The 14,305-nt window shown below is 40.5% G+C and overlaps 1 protein-coding gene across 3 annotated transcripts in view; it reads right to left on the bottom strand.

The window, feature by feature from the left end:
• Positions 1-14,305, bottom strand: part of trpc4a (transient receptor potential cation channel, subfamily C, member 4a) — a 68,395-nt gene that overhangs the window by 9,488 nt on the left and 44,602 nt on the right. For all 3 annotated transcript variants that reach the window (XM_040149801.1, XM_040149800.1, XM_040149802.1), the window contains 5 exons: positions 13,474-13,703; positions 11,258-11,476; positions 7,020-7,160; positions 6,172-6,348; positions 5,192-5,392 (listed from right to left, as the gene is read on the bottom strand). In XM_040149801.1, the coding sequence (XP_040005735.1) occupies positions 5,192-5,392; positions 6,172-6,348; positions 7,020-7,160; positions 11,258-11,476; positions 13,474-13,632 (897 nt within the window). In that variant the 5' untranslated portion in view covers positions 13,633-13,703. The remainder of the gene's footprint in view (positions 1-5,191; positions 5,393-6,171; positions 6,349-7,019; positions 7,161-11,257; positions 11,477-13,473; positions 13,704-14,305) is intronic.

Genomic DNA, 14,305 nt, shown 5'->3' with positions numbered 1-14,305 from the left:
TCAGCAGTAGTAAAGTGTCATATTTGCCTTGGGCGGCTTGTTCGCACAACTCAAACAGAATCCCCCCCCAGGTCTGAAGTCTGGTTGGGAAAGTGTCTCTCTACCTTTTACGGCCTCTCTCCACTGTCAACCGTCCCGAAACGCCAGGTAAGCGCTCATCACTATGTGACTGGACAAGTGAGTGCACCCTGCGAAGGCATGTTCTCCTGCAACTTTACCAACATAAAAGGTCTGCTGAAACTGTTTCTCCTCCACTTTCACGGACACACAGCGACAAGCACACAACGCACAGCTGGTTTTGTCATAGTTGCTTTTTGCTTTGGTACGAGTTGAAACACAGGTGGATATGAATTCCTTAGTTTATTTCAAGACCGTACACTAATGATTTCAAATATTTTTCAAAGGAAAAATGAAGCCCTCTCCATATATTTGACACTTTTTTCATTCTTCAAAAGCCAATCATTTGCACATATTTACTGTTTTTTTGTGGTAAAATGTGGCAAGATCGTCTTTGCTTGCATGGACACTCAGCTGGAAAGAATATCAGTTTCGAGCCTGTTTACATAGAGTTTAATATGTATAAATTCATGATTTGTAGAAAGATTTATAGAAATATTTTTTTTAATCATTTTTCCTTTACAGTATTCATCATCATATATTACAAGTTAATCAGAGGGAGTCTACAAAGCTTAAGCCTACAAACATGCTTAAACCTCTGCATGATGTACATGAACTTCCAGATGATCACACTGTCTGTCACCTTTAATGCAGCTGAACTGGTCACACGCTTATAAGAACAGGGTGCTGATGGACTTTACACGACACCGCCAAAACAGCACAAAAATGAAAAGCCGGCCCTAGAAAAGTCCACTTTGAAAATACGTCCCTGAATAAGTGTACATTTATTATACAACATAACATGACATCCTACTAACAATGCTGCAAGAGATCTGACTACTCATTTAGTTTACAAGTGAAAAAAATCTGGCTTTAGTTTGCGATTATTTTATGGTCTCTAAATATAAATAAACTTGTGTGGGTATTTTTCAAACTGCCTTGGGAACAAGTGGTAGTATCTCTTTCGCTGGTTTTAAGAAAGCTATAATTTGAAGGCTGAATATTGCTGAACATTGGAGATTCACTTCTCAAGGCAGATATTTGTTGCAGTGAACTGCTGAAATGACTGAGTGCTAATGTTCCTTCACTACATAACATTTATTTCTTCTAGTGCTATTTCATCTGCATTTAACGGAGACATTAAAAACATCTGAAATACTGAATTGCAGTTTTTACGAGATATCACAAGGGGGCAACGTGAAACTACAGCATGTAAAATTGATAGGTTTCCCTTGGCGCCTGTAAGAATTTCAAATATTAAAGAGACAGTCTGCTTTAGCTCTCACTGTGAATCCTCAATGTAATCACCTATATTTTTGCATGTGTTTCAGTACAAATGAGGGCAACCCGCTGCTGGAACCCTCAGGGTTGTAGAGGGGATAATCGGCACTTTAATGTGTATGAGTTACATTTCATATTTATCTGATTTGACCTCCCGCTGCATCAAAGCACAGACTGCTCTGTTAGCTAAGCTCTTTAGACAGGAGGCCTGTGGCGATTTCTCTTCAGACCATTTCAAATTGCCTTTCTCAACCCAGTGGCAGCAGAGCTGGAAAACACACACAGATGCAAGGATAAATACAAAAACATAAACAAGCGTGCACACACACACACACACACACACTACGTGCTTAAGAGGGTTACGAGGAGAACTGTCCTGCATTTTGTTTGGTTGAGGGTCAAAAACAGGCGCTTCATTACACACTGGAACACTCATCAATAGCCGCTATAAAAAAAAATAAATAAATCACAATTTCAGGCTGAGTGTCATGCTGATAATAAGAGCTGGAGTGTTTGTCTGCAAAATCGGTTAAAGAGATGAGTGGTGATCACAATACAGCCAAAATGCCCTGAGCATAATAACTGCTCTCTGCAAAAACAGTCAAATGGGCCTTTCCAGTCCGACTAAGTGCCCGCTTGACCCTCGGTGCCTCGCAGGGGGCAAAACCCTGTCTGGCTGAAAGATCATCTGTCACAAGCACCAAGCAATCCCTATAACTACCTCTGCCTGCCTGTCTGTGTACGTCCAATTAAACTGCACAGATGTAATTTTCCCTTCTCAGGACACTGCATTAAACAATGTTGTCATATTACCAGTGCTTCGCTTAACATTTTCCACTGCAAATTTAAATGTGTAGCAATTCTATGGTCAAAATCTTTAATGCCGTATAATACTTCACATATTTCATGTTTCATTTCTCCAAATCAATAAATAGTTTACCACAGAAAAATCCCCTAACATCTCACTGGCAATAACTGTTACTGTTATATTTTCTTATGCGGTTGAATTTATATAAAATCCTGTTTCACACAGCTCCTTTTGCAAGACTACTGCACCTCTGCACATGCTAAAAGCAGTAACTACATAACTACATTGCTATACACTCTGCAGACAAACAATAAACCAGGTCGGCGCCATCTAAAGTTGGATCTCCCAATGCAGTAAGATTACTCAGCTCTTTCCAGTGGAAATCAACTTCTTTGAAGGATTTGCTAGAGATGTAGGTTTGAGTTTTAAAACAAGATATACCACAAGAATGAGGCATGCTGCTTCACAAGAATGAAAAAAATGTAACTTCCTTTTATAACATACTTGAAACTAATCTGAAAACAGGAAAAGATGGTTCAAAAACCTTTTTCTTCAATGGAAGATTTTGATTGTGTTTTTTGGAAAATAAGACTTTATGGACAATTATTATTACATCAATCACACTATAGCACTGTCTAATAATTTCTCACAACGCAAACGCACACACACGCACCCCGACAAAACAAGAATTTCCAGCAGAATAACTTGACCTTGAAATGACTGCTAACCAGTAGCTGGGACATTTATCATCTGGAAAGGGCAACTGGGTGGATGGCTACCCACATCATGAGACACCGTCCTCAGCCAAAGTCCTAGAGCGATCGAAGAGTGTTATAGATAATAGGCAGGAGAGGGGCATATTGGTACATCACCTGGATTACTTAAACGCTCCTGGGGAGAGGAGACGCATCGAGGAACAGTTGTGGCAGAGGAGGGGAGGAGGGGATGTATGTTTACTGTGTGTGCAGTGAAAGATTTACTGCTAACAACAGAGAGGTTGGGCAAGATGACAGGGGACTATCCATCATCATGTCCACCTGTGCACTTGCATTACTCCCAGTTGTTCTTCTGTGGCTCCACCTGATCATCTGCCAACCTGTGTCTCCATCTGCAAGAACTGGGTGGATGAGGGAGAAAGTTGCAGCACCACAACCTCCCACCAAAGTCCATCCGCTCTGACGACCAGGCAGAGCTCCCTGCAAAAGACAGCCGAATGCGACATAGGTCGCTCCTGGGGGAGTAATGTGGCTGCTTCACCTTTATATTCAGCAGAACAACTGCGTGATGTTATGCCCGAGGAAGCCTTAAGCTATCCAGTAACTTAGCAAGTCAATTAAAACCAGGCTTCCCACATCCTCCATTAAACCCAGAGAAGACATAGCTCATGCATTAGTTACAGGATTATCTGGTGACCCTTTTCCATTCACCCACAGCACTAAGCTTTTAACAGCTATTTAGCTTCCGTGTATTTACCCGGTAATGTAAACAAATGTAAAGCGATTACAGCCATAACTACATATTTAGAAGAGAAAAAAAAAGGGGCTGTAGATGAAAAACCTAAGACACATCTTCTATTACTCATCAATTACAATTATCATATAATCGGGTTGTACACTGTCAGAGTTCATCATGTAAATTTGAAGGGGAAAATGCTACATAATTTAGAGACACATCTCTATTAATCATATAAGGGACTGAAGGTTTATATAGCAGGACCATGCATTTGATGATAAACTTTATAGGAATTAAAATGTAGCTTTAAATTAGCTTATTTTCATATTAATTGTTCATGGCTCCACCCACTGGGAAAGTGTTTATCAAGCACCAGACACAAAAGAATGAAATCAGTGGACTGTAAAACTGAATATTGTTTTTGAGTTATCAGGTTTGTATCATCACCCTCATAATTCTTTATGTACAGTATGCTTAAAATGCAATTCAGGTCTTACCAAGTTGCTGTGTTAAACAGCCCAATTAACTCGATAGGAAACTAAAATTGGCCTGTGAAAGCAATCAGTGCTTAATTACCAAATCTTTTCCCTGTGCAGAAAAACAGATGCACTGCATTTCTTCTGCTCTCTTCATGACAGAGCATTATAGAGCATGTATGTCTAATTGGTTGCACTGCATGTAGAAATTCCTACAACAAGTTATTGAGATTTCAGTGACATAATGACTGATTTGATTTGGACCAAATGAATGATGACCTATTTATGAATAGTAGCTAACTACATGTTAGTTTAAGGCAGTAAACATCCTAAAACTAGAGCTACAGCTACAGTCTTAGTATGGAATCAAGAAAAGCCTTACAGCTGTAACACTTTGGCAATGGAGTTCAAGCTTCCTCCCCCCGCCTCTCTGTCATCTGTGTGAGCTTCCAAAGCGAAAACAGATATAATCCTACCCCCACCAGCATCTGGCATCGTTAGAAAAAGAAACTGATGCTAATCTAACATCATTACGCCGGTTCATAGTGGCTGGCAGTGACACCTACGAGAAGACCAAGTATTGGCTTGAAGTAGCAAAAACTTGCAGGCGGCATTGAAATCTAACAACGAGCCGTTACAGCAGATAATGTACCAAACAACACTGGACAGGAGGAAAAAAGAATACTAGATGAGAACCAAGGAACAGCGTTAAAAAAACAAACAAACAAGATGTGATCTCTTATATATAACATTATAAAATAATAATATAACAGTGATACTGCAGTCATATCTGACAGTCCTGCTTAGGTGAAAGAGGATGATACTCCCTGCTTCCTTCCCATTACTGCAGCCTCCAAAACGAAGAACAAAGACAGAAGGGTTTCTGTGTCATCCTTGTTTTTTCCTTCATAGACCACTGCATGCACTTGTTTCGACGTGTGATATAATGGCAGGGTGGGCATAAAATTAACTACTACTACTTTTAAACTACAGTAAAAGCGAAAGCAAGGCCGATATATGATCAGTATTAACTTTATGCACTATGTATCGTGCTTACCTCTTTTTGGTGGTACTTGATGGCTAGTTTGAGTCTCGCCAGGTCATTGTTACCCTCCTCCTCCAATAAGTTGATATCGTCTCTGTAGTTGAGGATCATCTCCAGCTCTCTGGAGCTCCTTGTCTGGTCTAGGAGGTCCTTGGCAAACTGTTTACACTGCTGAGACAACTCCTCGTACTCCGATTTGAACTCATTCTCCACCTGAAAGACACAGGCGGAGTGTATACAGAGTACATGTATCTCTAAACATCGAGTGTCCTGGAAAAACCTGGCAGCTGAAATGTAAATCAATATATCAAGGAGAGTCTCAGAGTACTTGTATGTCTAGAAAGTGGTGTTTCTAAATCAAACCTTGCCTCTGGCTACTTTGTTTTGTGAAGCTGTTTCAAACTGGTTCGCAATTATTTATTGAATCCACCACCTCTGTAAGCCAATGTGTTCAAATATTTTTCATCTTATATACTAATCAACTAAAATGGGATGAGTTCACATAGGTTAAAATCTGTGTAAAATACATGTAAACTGCATTTAATCAGTGTCAGGTAACACATAAAGCAGAGGGACTTATGCAGTGTTATCTAGATAACATCTACCATAAAATAGTTCTGTATTGATTCAGCAAAAGCATCTGACATCTCATCTTTATTAGCTACTCAGCTTTAGTAAAAAATTAACTAATAAAGCTTTGGGTTTTATAATATTCGAGCTGGAAATATCATGAACTATAGCAGGCAAGGATCGAGGTTTGGCAATTATTTGTGTGAATCTTGTGTATCTTTCTTTCTTTCTTTTTCTTTTAAAATCAAATTACATTTACTAAGAGCAAGTTATATTAATGATTGTCTATTAAATGGACAACCCACTGAATGCCAAGTAATTGTATTATGAAAGGGCACATAGAGGTTAGTAAATGCAACATACAGTTTAATATCAATTCATTATGTTTCAGCTCCGCTATTAGCTGGCTCACTTGTCCTCACCTTGCTGAGCTCCTGCAGCTCCCAGCTGAGCCTGAACGCAGTAAGGAAGGGGTCCTCGCTGGAGAGTGCAATAAGCGAGGGACTTGACAGCGCTTTGTAGATGTTGAGGCGGGAGCGTGAGTGTCGCAGGCTGTCCACGTCTGAACTAGACACACACTCCACACAGTTACAGCGCACCTGCGACATGAAACAAAGCACGGACACATTTTAATGAAGCTTTCCTGTGTTTGGTAACAGCAATGCAGGTGCTGGGTCTAATACGTCAGCTAACTACAGCTATGATGCCTGGGTATGTTAATTACATGTTTAAGGCTCAATGTGTGGATTTTTTGCCATATAAATTATGGGTATATTTACTTATTTTATTGAAGAGTTTGACTTGCAGACAAAAACAAAATGTAAAAACTTCTCATGATTAGTAAAATTACTAAAGTAACAAACCTTTGACTGCATCAGAAAACATTGACTTCAGTTTTCTTGTTGCCTGCTGAGATTTGTTGTTTATATGTTTAACAAATAAGATCCTATGCCAAACATTTCACAGCGTGTATACTGTACCATATACCTAGTATATGTAGTACGCTGTTGAGTGAAAACCCAATATCCTCTGTGTGATATGATTGATTGAGAGATGCAGTGGAATTTTGACCTTCTACGCTTGTAAAATACCTTCAAAACCCTGGTGGATAATGTGATAGCTGCACTCTAACCAATCTGCACACAATGGCTTTTGTTTATTCCCTGAACAGTTGTTGACATTTTTGAGATTTGGGGTTTTAAGCTGATAACGACAACAAAATAAACACAGACAACATACACCGCTAATTAGAGAGTTATGGTTCACCCACCTCGTGTGGCTGTGGCATAGACACGCCTTTCTGCACCAGAAGCTTGATAATTTCATAGTTGTTGGTGTGTGCAGCAAGTATGATTGGAGTGATGTCAGGAGTGAAGTCAGAGAACTGCTTGTCCAGTAAGATAGGAGGAACCTATCAGGGGAGAGGAGGGAATAAAAGCTTCAATATACACATACTGTAAATTGAGTGAAGCTCTCGAAGCACCACATTTGGCCTTGGCTTTATGCAATATATTGCCAATTTATAGAGCTCAGAGTTTTTTGTTCTCTTCTCTGAGGCTTAAATGACATGCTCAGAGCCCAGTAGAAGTAATCGGTTTGGTTAAACACAGAGCCTGAAAGATCTTCCGTTCTCCTCAGAGTGCAGCTCAAAGGTCTTTAACGTGAACGTGAACTGGAATACGCAGAATCAAGTAAAACAGTCGTTAGGGTTTAGGCAGTGAAAACTGGTCAAATACCAGCTAGAGATTATCAAAGCTGCAGACAAAATGCCACCCATATCATGACTGCTGTAAAGAGTACAAACCACAGAGCAGTAGAAAAAGCGTTAGCATTTCGTACATTTCAGAGGGAATACTTATGCTCAGAAATAAACTCATTCCAACGAGCCCTGTTATCACCTACTCCAGCTAAGCCCTTTTAATATTCCCATGTCATTTGCTATTCCCATGTGGGAATACATGGCTGCAGGCTGCAGAGAAGTAAGCTGGCCCTTTTCACTTATTTTAATTGAAAGCCTATTATCTGATTCTGCGGTGAGGGAGCAAGGGGATGAGAGAGAGAGAGAGAGGATGGTCAGGGAAGGGTTGAAGGATAACCATGCGATAGGTAAGGGCCTATTTAGCAACTTGATGCAGAGGGAGGACAGATAGGAATAAGGGGCCATAGATCTAGTGAGAAAGCTTAGCAACACTAATGCTAAAAACATAGCATTGTAGTGGCCTTAAAGAGGAGGCCCCGTCCATGCTGCAACTACATATCCTGGGAAGCTGAAAAAAAAAAATTTTTTGAAATTTGAAGGCTACTTAGTAGCTTTGAACAGATACTGCATATAACTTCGAAAACCCTAACTTATATTTATTTATCTATATTTTATATTAAAATTGTTGTACTTCCTAATTAATACCTACTCAAGCTTTGTTCTGACCAAAACCCTTGGCAGCAGAAAAAAAAAAAAAAGCGAAGGGATCACAAAAGAGATCATAGGGATTCATCCTCTGCAGCCCATGAATGTCTCTACAAAATTTCGCGGTACTCCGTCCGATAGTTCGATAGTTGATGAGATGTTTTTATTGACACTAACATCCACAGAACCATGGTGCTGGCATTGCTAAGGTCACGTTGGTGGTCGGGCGGGTTTTTGCAATGTTTATATCTTACAAAGCTCTGTGATATATAACTAGGTAGTTTTCATCTAATTCAAACAATTGATTTGAAAAAGAAAAAAAGCCTAAAAATCATTGATTTGAATGCACAAGTCATATTTTAGACAAAATCTGAGATACACTGTACTGTAGGTTGTTTTAAATATGATTCCCTTTGAAGTAGTCTATTATAAGTACAAACAGAAATAGTATCAGTTAGACGCTGTCACCAAAGCTCTTGAAGGAACAAAATATGAAGAACTGTTATCTAGGGGACTAGTTCATTTTCTCAACTATATTTCATCAGCTATGTTGCTCCCCAAAGTCATTTTATCATGCGGACACTAATTGCTTGTGTAGTTTACTCTCAGAGTAGCCACAGTGCAGCAGCAACTCCAAAAAGTGGCACATAGCAGTGTCTGAATCGTCATATTTCGCAGAGGAGGGTGATCTAATAAGCTATGTACTCTGTTCTCCACGTGGGAGGAGGAGGGACATCAAATAATCTACATCAAACAGCCTTGGCCTGTGCCCAAGCATGGAGCCGGAGGAGTGAGGGCTGGTAGATGTGAAGTTATGATAATAGTGGAGAAAAGAAACAGAATTATAGCCCAGTTGTCCGTGTAATGCAGGTTTGTTAATGAGGCATCCACCATCAGCGTATTGATTAAAAATGCAAAATTAGCATCTGCTGGGTGTTTGACTATAAAGTGTGCTCTTGCCTTTGTTTTCACTGTGTTCTTTTTTTAAGCTTCCCCACTGGTTTTCACCTGTCACCGTACAACATCACAAACGTTTAGATAAAACTGGTATAAAATGGGACACTAAACAGTTTGGTGTTTGAATGACACTGCAGAAAATAAGCTCAAGACGTTGTGGATTCACTGCAGGCATGATAGTGCTTACTTTACTGTGTTAGATGATCTGTGTTATATGTGGGAATATTACATAACTATCTTTATGTGTACATGGTATGAAGGTTGCACAGTAACCCAGAAACAATGAGCAAAAATGTGGACCGTGAACAGACTGACAGAAAATGAAATGAAACAACAAAACACAAAAGCACCCGAAGGCCCCTTTAATTGAGAAAAAAACTGTGAGCGCCAGTGTTTGTTTCACCGACAGATGCATATCTGTACTCAGAGGATAATACATGAAGCTGTTTAAAATGCTGATATCCGAGGCACTCCTTGGTGGAAAACAAATAGGCCACAACACTTGCGAGATTATGACAAACACATAATTCAGACAGCCTGCAAAATAGAGAGAGAAATACACACATCTGCAGCAAAGCATAAAATGAAACACCTCATTAATAAATCTCATAGAAGACACTGGCAACAGATAAAATGCACCTCTCCCTGACAGTCTTTTAATACAATCACCGAGCTTCTCTCGGGGAGATTTGGTCGGGGTAGAGCGATCCATTTTCACAATCTACTCATGTGATGGGAAGAAGCACTATCTTAAGAAGACATTAAGGTAAAGAGGAAACGTGGCAGCTGATAGATGTCACCGCTGAAGGAGGTAGGACCAGAATTCTTTTGGCCTCTGTATCTCAGGCCCCCAACATGCATTTAACAAACAAGCCTGAGCTATCTCTTGTGCTTGTTCTCTCTTTTGTTCCTCGCGGTGTTCTCTCTCTCTTTTTTTTTTTACAGTTTTCCCTTTTTTCACTATTTCACTTTATTTTATCAAAGCCAAATGCAGAGCCTCTAACAGGACACAACAGAAAGAGCAATAATATTTCCCCAACAGTTGATCGATGAAGCCAAAAAATGTTGCTCCTTTGTGGTTCATGGTGCATTATTGCTGATAGGGAGAGGAAGAAAACATGGGAAGCCTGTATGTGTGTGTGTGTGTGTGTCCCAATGTGTGCGGCACATGTATGGCAGGAGCAAGTAAATGAAAGGAAAACTAGCCTTGAGTGGAGAGCAAATCAGTGCAAAGGAAAACCAATCTGAAATTAATTTGAGTATTTGCATTTGATTACAGTAATTAAAGCAATAAAAAGGCAGTTGTCATCAACTAGAAGAAGGGGCTTGTTTACGAACAGCCTTGTTGCATTCTGAAACGAATCTGAATCTTTTCAAGGTTATTAAAAAAAAAAATATGATTACAATCTAACTTTGGAAAATATACATCATATTTTCTCTTGGTGAACATGCTCATTACATATCTTTCTGTAAGACCTGGTCCTTTTCCAAGAGACAGAAAAAGGCTTATGAAGACAGCTTTTTGAAGTGTCAGCTTTTGTTGTTGCCAACAATACTGGGTCAATTATTTTGGATGGTATAAAAAGCTCCAGGCAACTGCATGCAGCTTATAAACTACACAATAAGTACCAGTACTTCACTGGCTGACACTGCACCCCATAATTCAGTTAGATCCGAAATTCCTCCTGTGATTTGGCACTTGGGCGACTGTGGCAATGGTTGATGCGCATCTTGTTGTTTAGATTTAGGGCAGGATGACTTTTGGCCTTCTTGATCCTTATTCTAGGATTTGAAACATAGCCGAGCTGGAACTTTGTTATTAATTTAGTTATATATTAGCGTTCATACATTTTATGATAAACAATACACGTGTTGTGAGTTGCACATCAGTGCATCTGTACAATGTCATTATGTGTTGGATAAAATAAGGCTATTATACTTTTAAAAAACAAAACTGGCAAAGGTCGAATTAAAAAGAAATTTGAACACAGTGTATTTTATCAACTAAAAAAATTAAAATGAATTGATACCCATAAATTCCCCCAGCCTTGTCAGCAGCTCACTGTCCGTGAACTGACACACTCCAGCCTCGTGAATAAAGCACTCTTAATTTGACACTACCTGCATTGCCCTCTTCCTCTCCTCACCTGCATGCCGCCGCTAGGTTTCTTGTGATTCAGCAGCAGTTCCACAGCTCCCACCACTTCCTTGCGGATCGCGTGCAGCAGGGCATCGCCGACGTAGACATTGAAGCTCAGCAGGAGTTCGATGATTTCAAGGTTCTCGTTCTCAATGGCAATAAGCAGAGCTGTGCGGCCGAGAGGGTCGATGCAGTTGATGTTGATCTTGAAGTAGATCTCTGCCTCCTGACAAAAAAAGGTTGTGATTGACAGTCAGGGTTTGTTTGAAGAGCTACTCTGGGATTTGGTTTAAAAGTATATCATTGATTAGAAGGGAAAATATCCATTGACACAGATAACAGATTGATTTTTGAAAGCAAACTCTTCAGATCTGATAGAGCAACGCGAAGTATACAGATTTTTCAAAGTGTGTTTATCGGTCTAAGGGAGTACTACTGCATATGTGAACAGGACTCGGTCAAAACCTAGTATATGGTTGGACCACCCTTTATCTGTTTGCGTCTCCTACTCCCTGTGCTCACACATACAGTAACTTAATACAGCCGAATTCCCATTAAAGCTGTTTGTCATTAACATGTTTTTCTGTCTCTGTTGTCAGACAACGGAACAAGTATGAAATAGTGTCTGCAACACAGCTCATTAAGACGACATGTTAACCAGCAGTCACTTCCAAGAGATTTCCAAGCTGCTGCTCTGCACTGCTAAAATCCTGATTTTATAACTGCGACGCTGTCTGACATCACCATACGCATAGGTTAAAGACAAAAGCTGTGCTGTGATTTCAGCTATATTTACCTGTAAGATGATCACTCAGAGTGAAAAGTTGGAAGCTCATTCATGTCTATGTCAGTTACCGTGTGGTCAATTCAATGAGACGCATAGAGAGGTGTGCCTGCTGAGGCCTGACCTCACGCTCGTGGGGCCCCCCTGGTGATTCTCCTCTACGCAAAGTAGCTAAGGTTTGTCCAGAAAGACGGAATAAGTTTGCTGCTAGGTGCTTTTGTGAAGAAAAGTCGCTAAAACGGTGTGAAAAGTCGGCAAATCTAGCGAAAAAGGCGCTAAGTTGGCAACACTGTCTGTGAACGCCCCCCCCTCCCCGATGACGCAATACAAACTATTTGCACCAATTCATTTTTAAAAGAGCAACGACCCCTGGGGAGAGGTCAGAATTTAGTCACGTTCCATTCGGCTGACCAATGGTGTAACTTTATCACTCATTCAGTCAGTCAGTCGGTCACACACATTTGTGTTTATAGGGCTGGCCATGCTTTTGCAGTCCACCAAAAAAAAGTTGTATAAAAGCTGAGAGGGAGCTGGGTAAAGTCTGCTAAATTGCCTCAAGTGATGTCACAGTGTGGGTTGGGGCTGAAGACTAAATGAAGAAGATCTGGGGTTGTGGAGCCCGCTCCTCATCTCTGTTTGAGGCTAGCAATTCCGGGCTATGTTAGCGACTACCAGCATAACACACCTGAGCCTCAGACTGAAGTGTTGGCAATTGCAATGTGCGTAATGTAGGCGCCAGAGTTTGACAAGACAGAAGAATGTGTGAAATCAGTAAGACGATATCTCTGATTCCGCTGCATCAATTTTGATCCTTTTTTTTAAAACTGTCCATCGTGAGTTCGGCAAAGGTATAGAAATGAAATCCTAAAACCGTGAAGTACTCTTTTAAGACTACTTCAGTTGTGTATATAAGTAAAAATAAGGAACAGGCAACTCTGGACAGGTATTTGCCACAGTGATAATTTGTCCTCCATCTCTATAAGGACAAGTTAAGCATGCAAATTTGAATGGCTATCACAAAGTGTCCTCTGCTTTTTGTTATTGTTTGTTTTTTTCTTGCATTACTGCATTGTGTTGTTAACTTTTGCTAAGTGATAAGCTGTCTGCCTCTTTTTCTTTCTTTTTTTTCACCATTTTGGACACTCCAGGCACTGTGGTACTACCAAACACCTGGTCTCTAGCAATATTTTGTATCTAGTAAACGTCCGACACTTGCCAAGGCAAATAAAGGCCCCAGAGATTCATCATGACTGCACATGTTACTCATAAATCTCCTAACCTTTTTTTAAATCAATCCAATTAGATTAAGGATTTAATATCCAACCGTCCGTCCATCCATAATTTAGAGTTTCGGTGGCTGTATTTATTCATCCATTCAGGAATCAAATTATCAGTTATCCCATATATTTATACACACGCACACACACACACACACACACCTCCAGAGCCTGTTTGACACTAGCATAGTCCCCCTTCTCCACCGCTCCGAGGTAGGCCTTCTCCAAAGGCGACAGCTCCGACTCAGCCCGCACAATTCTCAGCGGGATGCGGTCCCGGTATGAGGAGCTGTCAGTCCGCCGATAGTAAAGCTGTGACATCTCCCTGGGCTTCAGTTTGCCAGCACCCTGCTAACACTGCTACAGCTGCTGCCAGACAGGGGGAATTCACGCTAGAAGGAACAGGGACAAAGGTGTTGGTACAAGTCACAAGTAAGAAAAGATGAGAAAGAGGTGCAGAAGAGAATCACACTGAGCACCAAAAGATGAAAAATGTTCAACTCTGAGCAGACAATCAGCTCACAACACTGCATTGTTTTTTCTCTTGTCCTACCGAGCAAATCCAAACTAAACCAGAAAAATAGAGGGAAAGTTGTCTGTGGTTGCTCCCGCTCAACCTGTTTCACCGAAGAGACATCGTGACACACAGTATCAGGCTTTTAGTTTTGTAGCTGAAATGGATGGTAAGATTTTAAATTCTTACCATGAGTTACTGGTAGCTTCAGTTAATGTTATTAGTCGTGCTTGCTAGCTTATTGACAGCAGCGGACTTAGTGGCTGCCTGGCTGCCAAAATGACGCTTCCAGCCCATTTGTATGTGCCATTTCTCCAAATAATGCCTTCGCGTCGACACAGTGACACTGTGCAGTGATTGTCTCTCCTAACAAGGCAATGGTCAAGATCTCCTGGTTCTCTGGAATCCGGCAGTGGTGGAATCTACCCTTAGTTGGCCATTTATTTGGTACACCAAGCTAAAACGAATGCAGTCTAATAA

This window comes from Xiphias gladius, chromosome 17 (genome assembly GCF_016859285.1).
Source record: "Xiphias gladius isolate SHS-SW01 ecotype Sanya breed wild chromosome 17, ASM1685928v1, whole genome shotgun sequence".
Taxonomy (NCBI): Eukaryota; Metazoa; Chordata; class Actinopteri; order Istiophoriformes; family Xiphiidae; genus Xiphias; species Xiphias gladius.
This window is presented reverse-complemented; position numbering and strand designations above follow the sequence as displayed.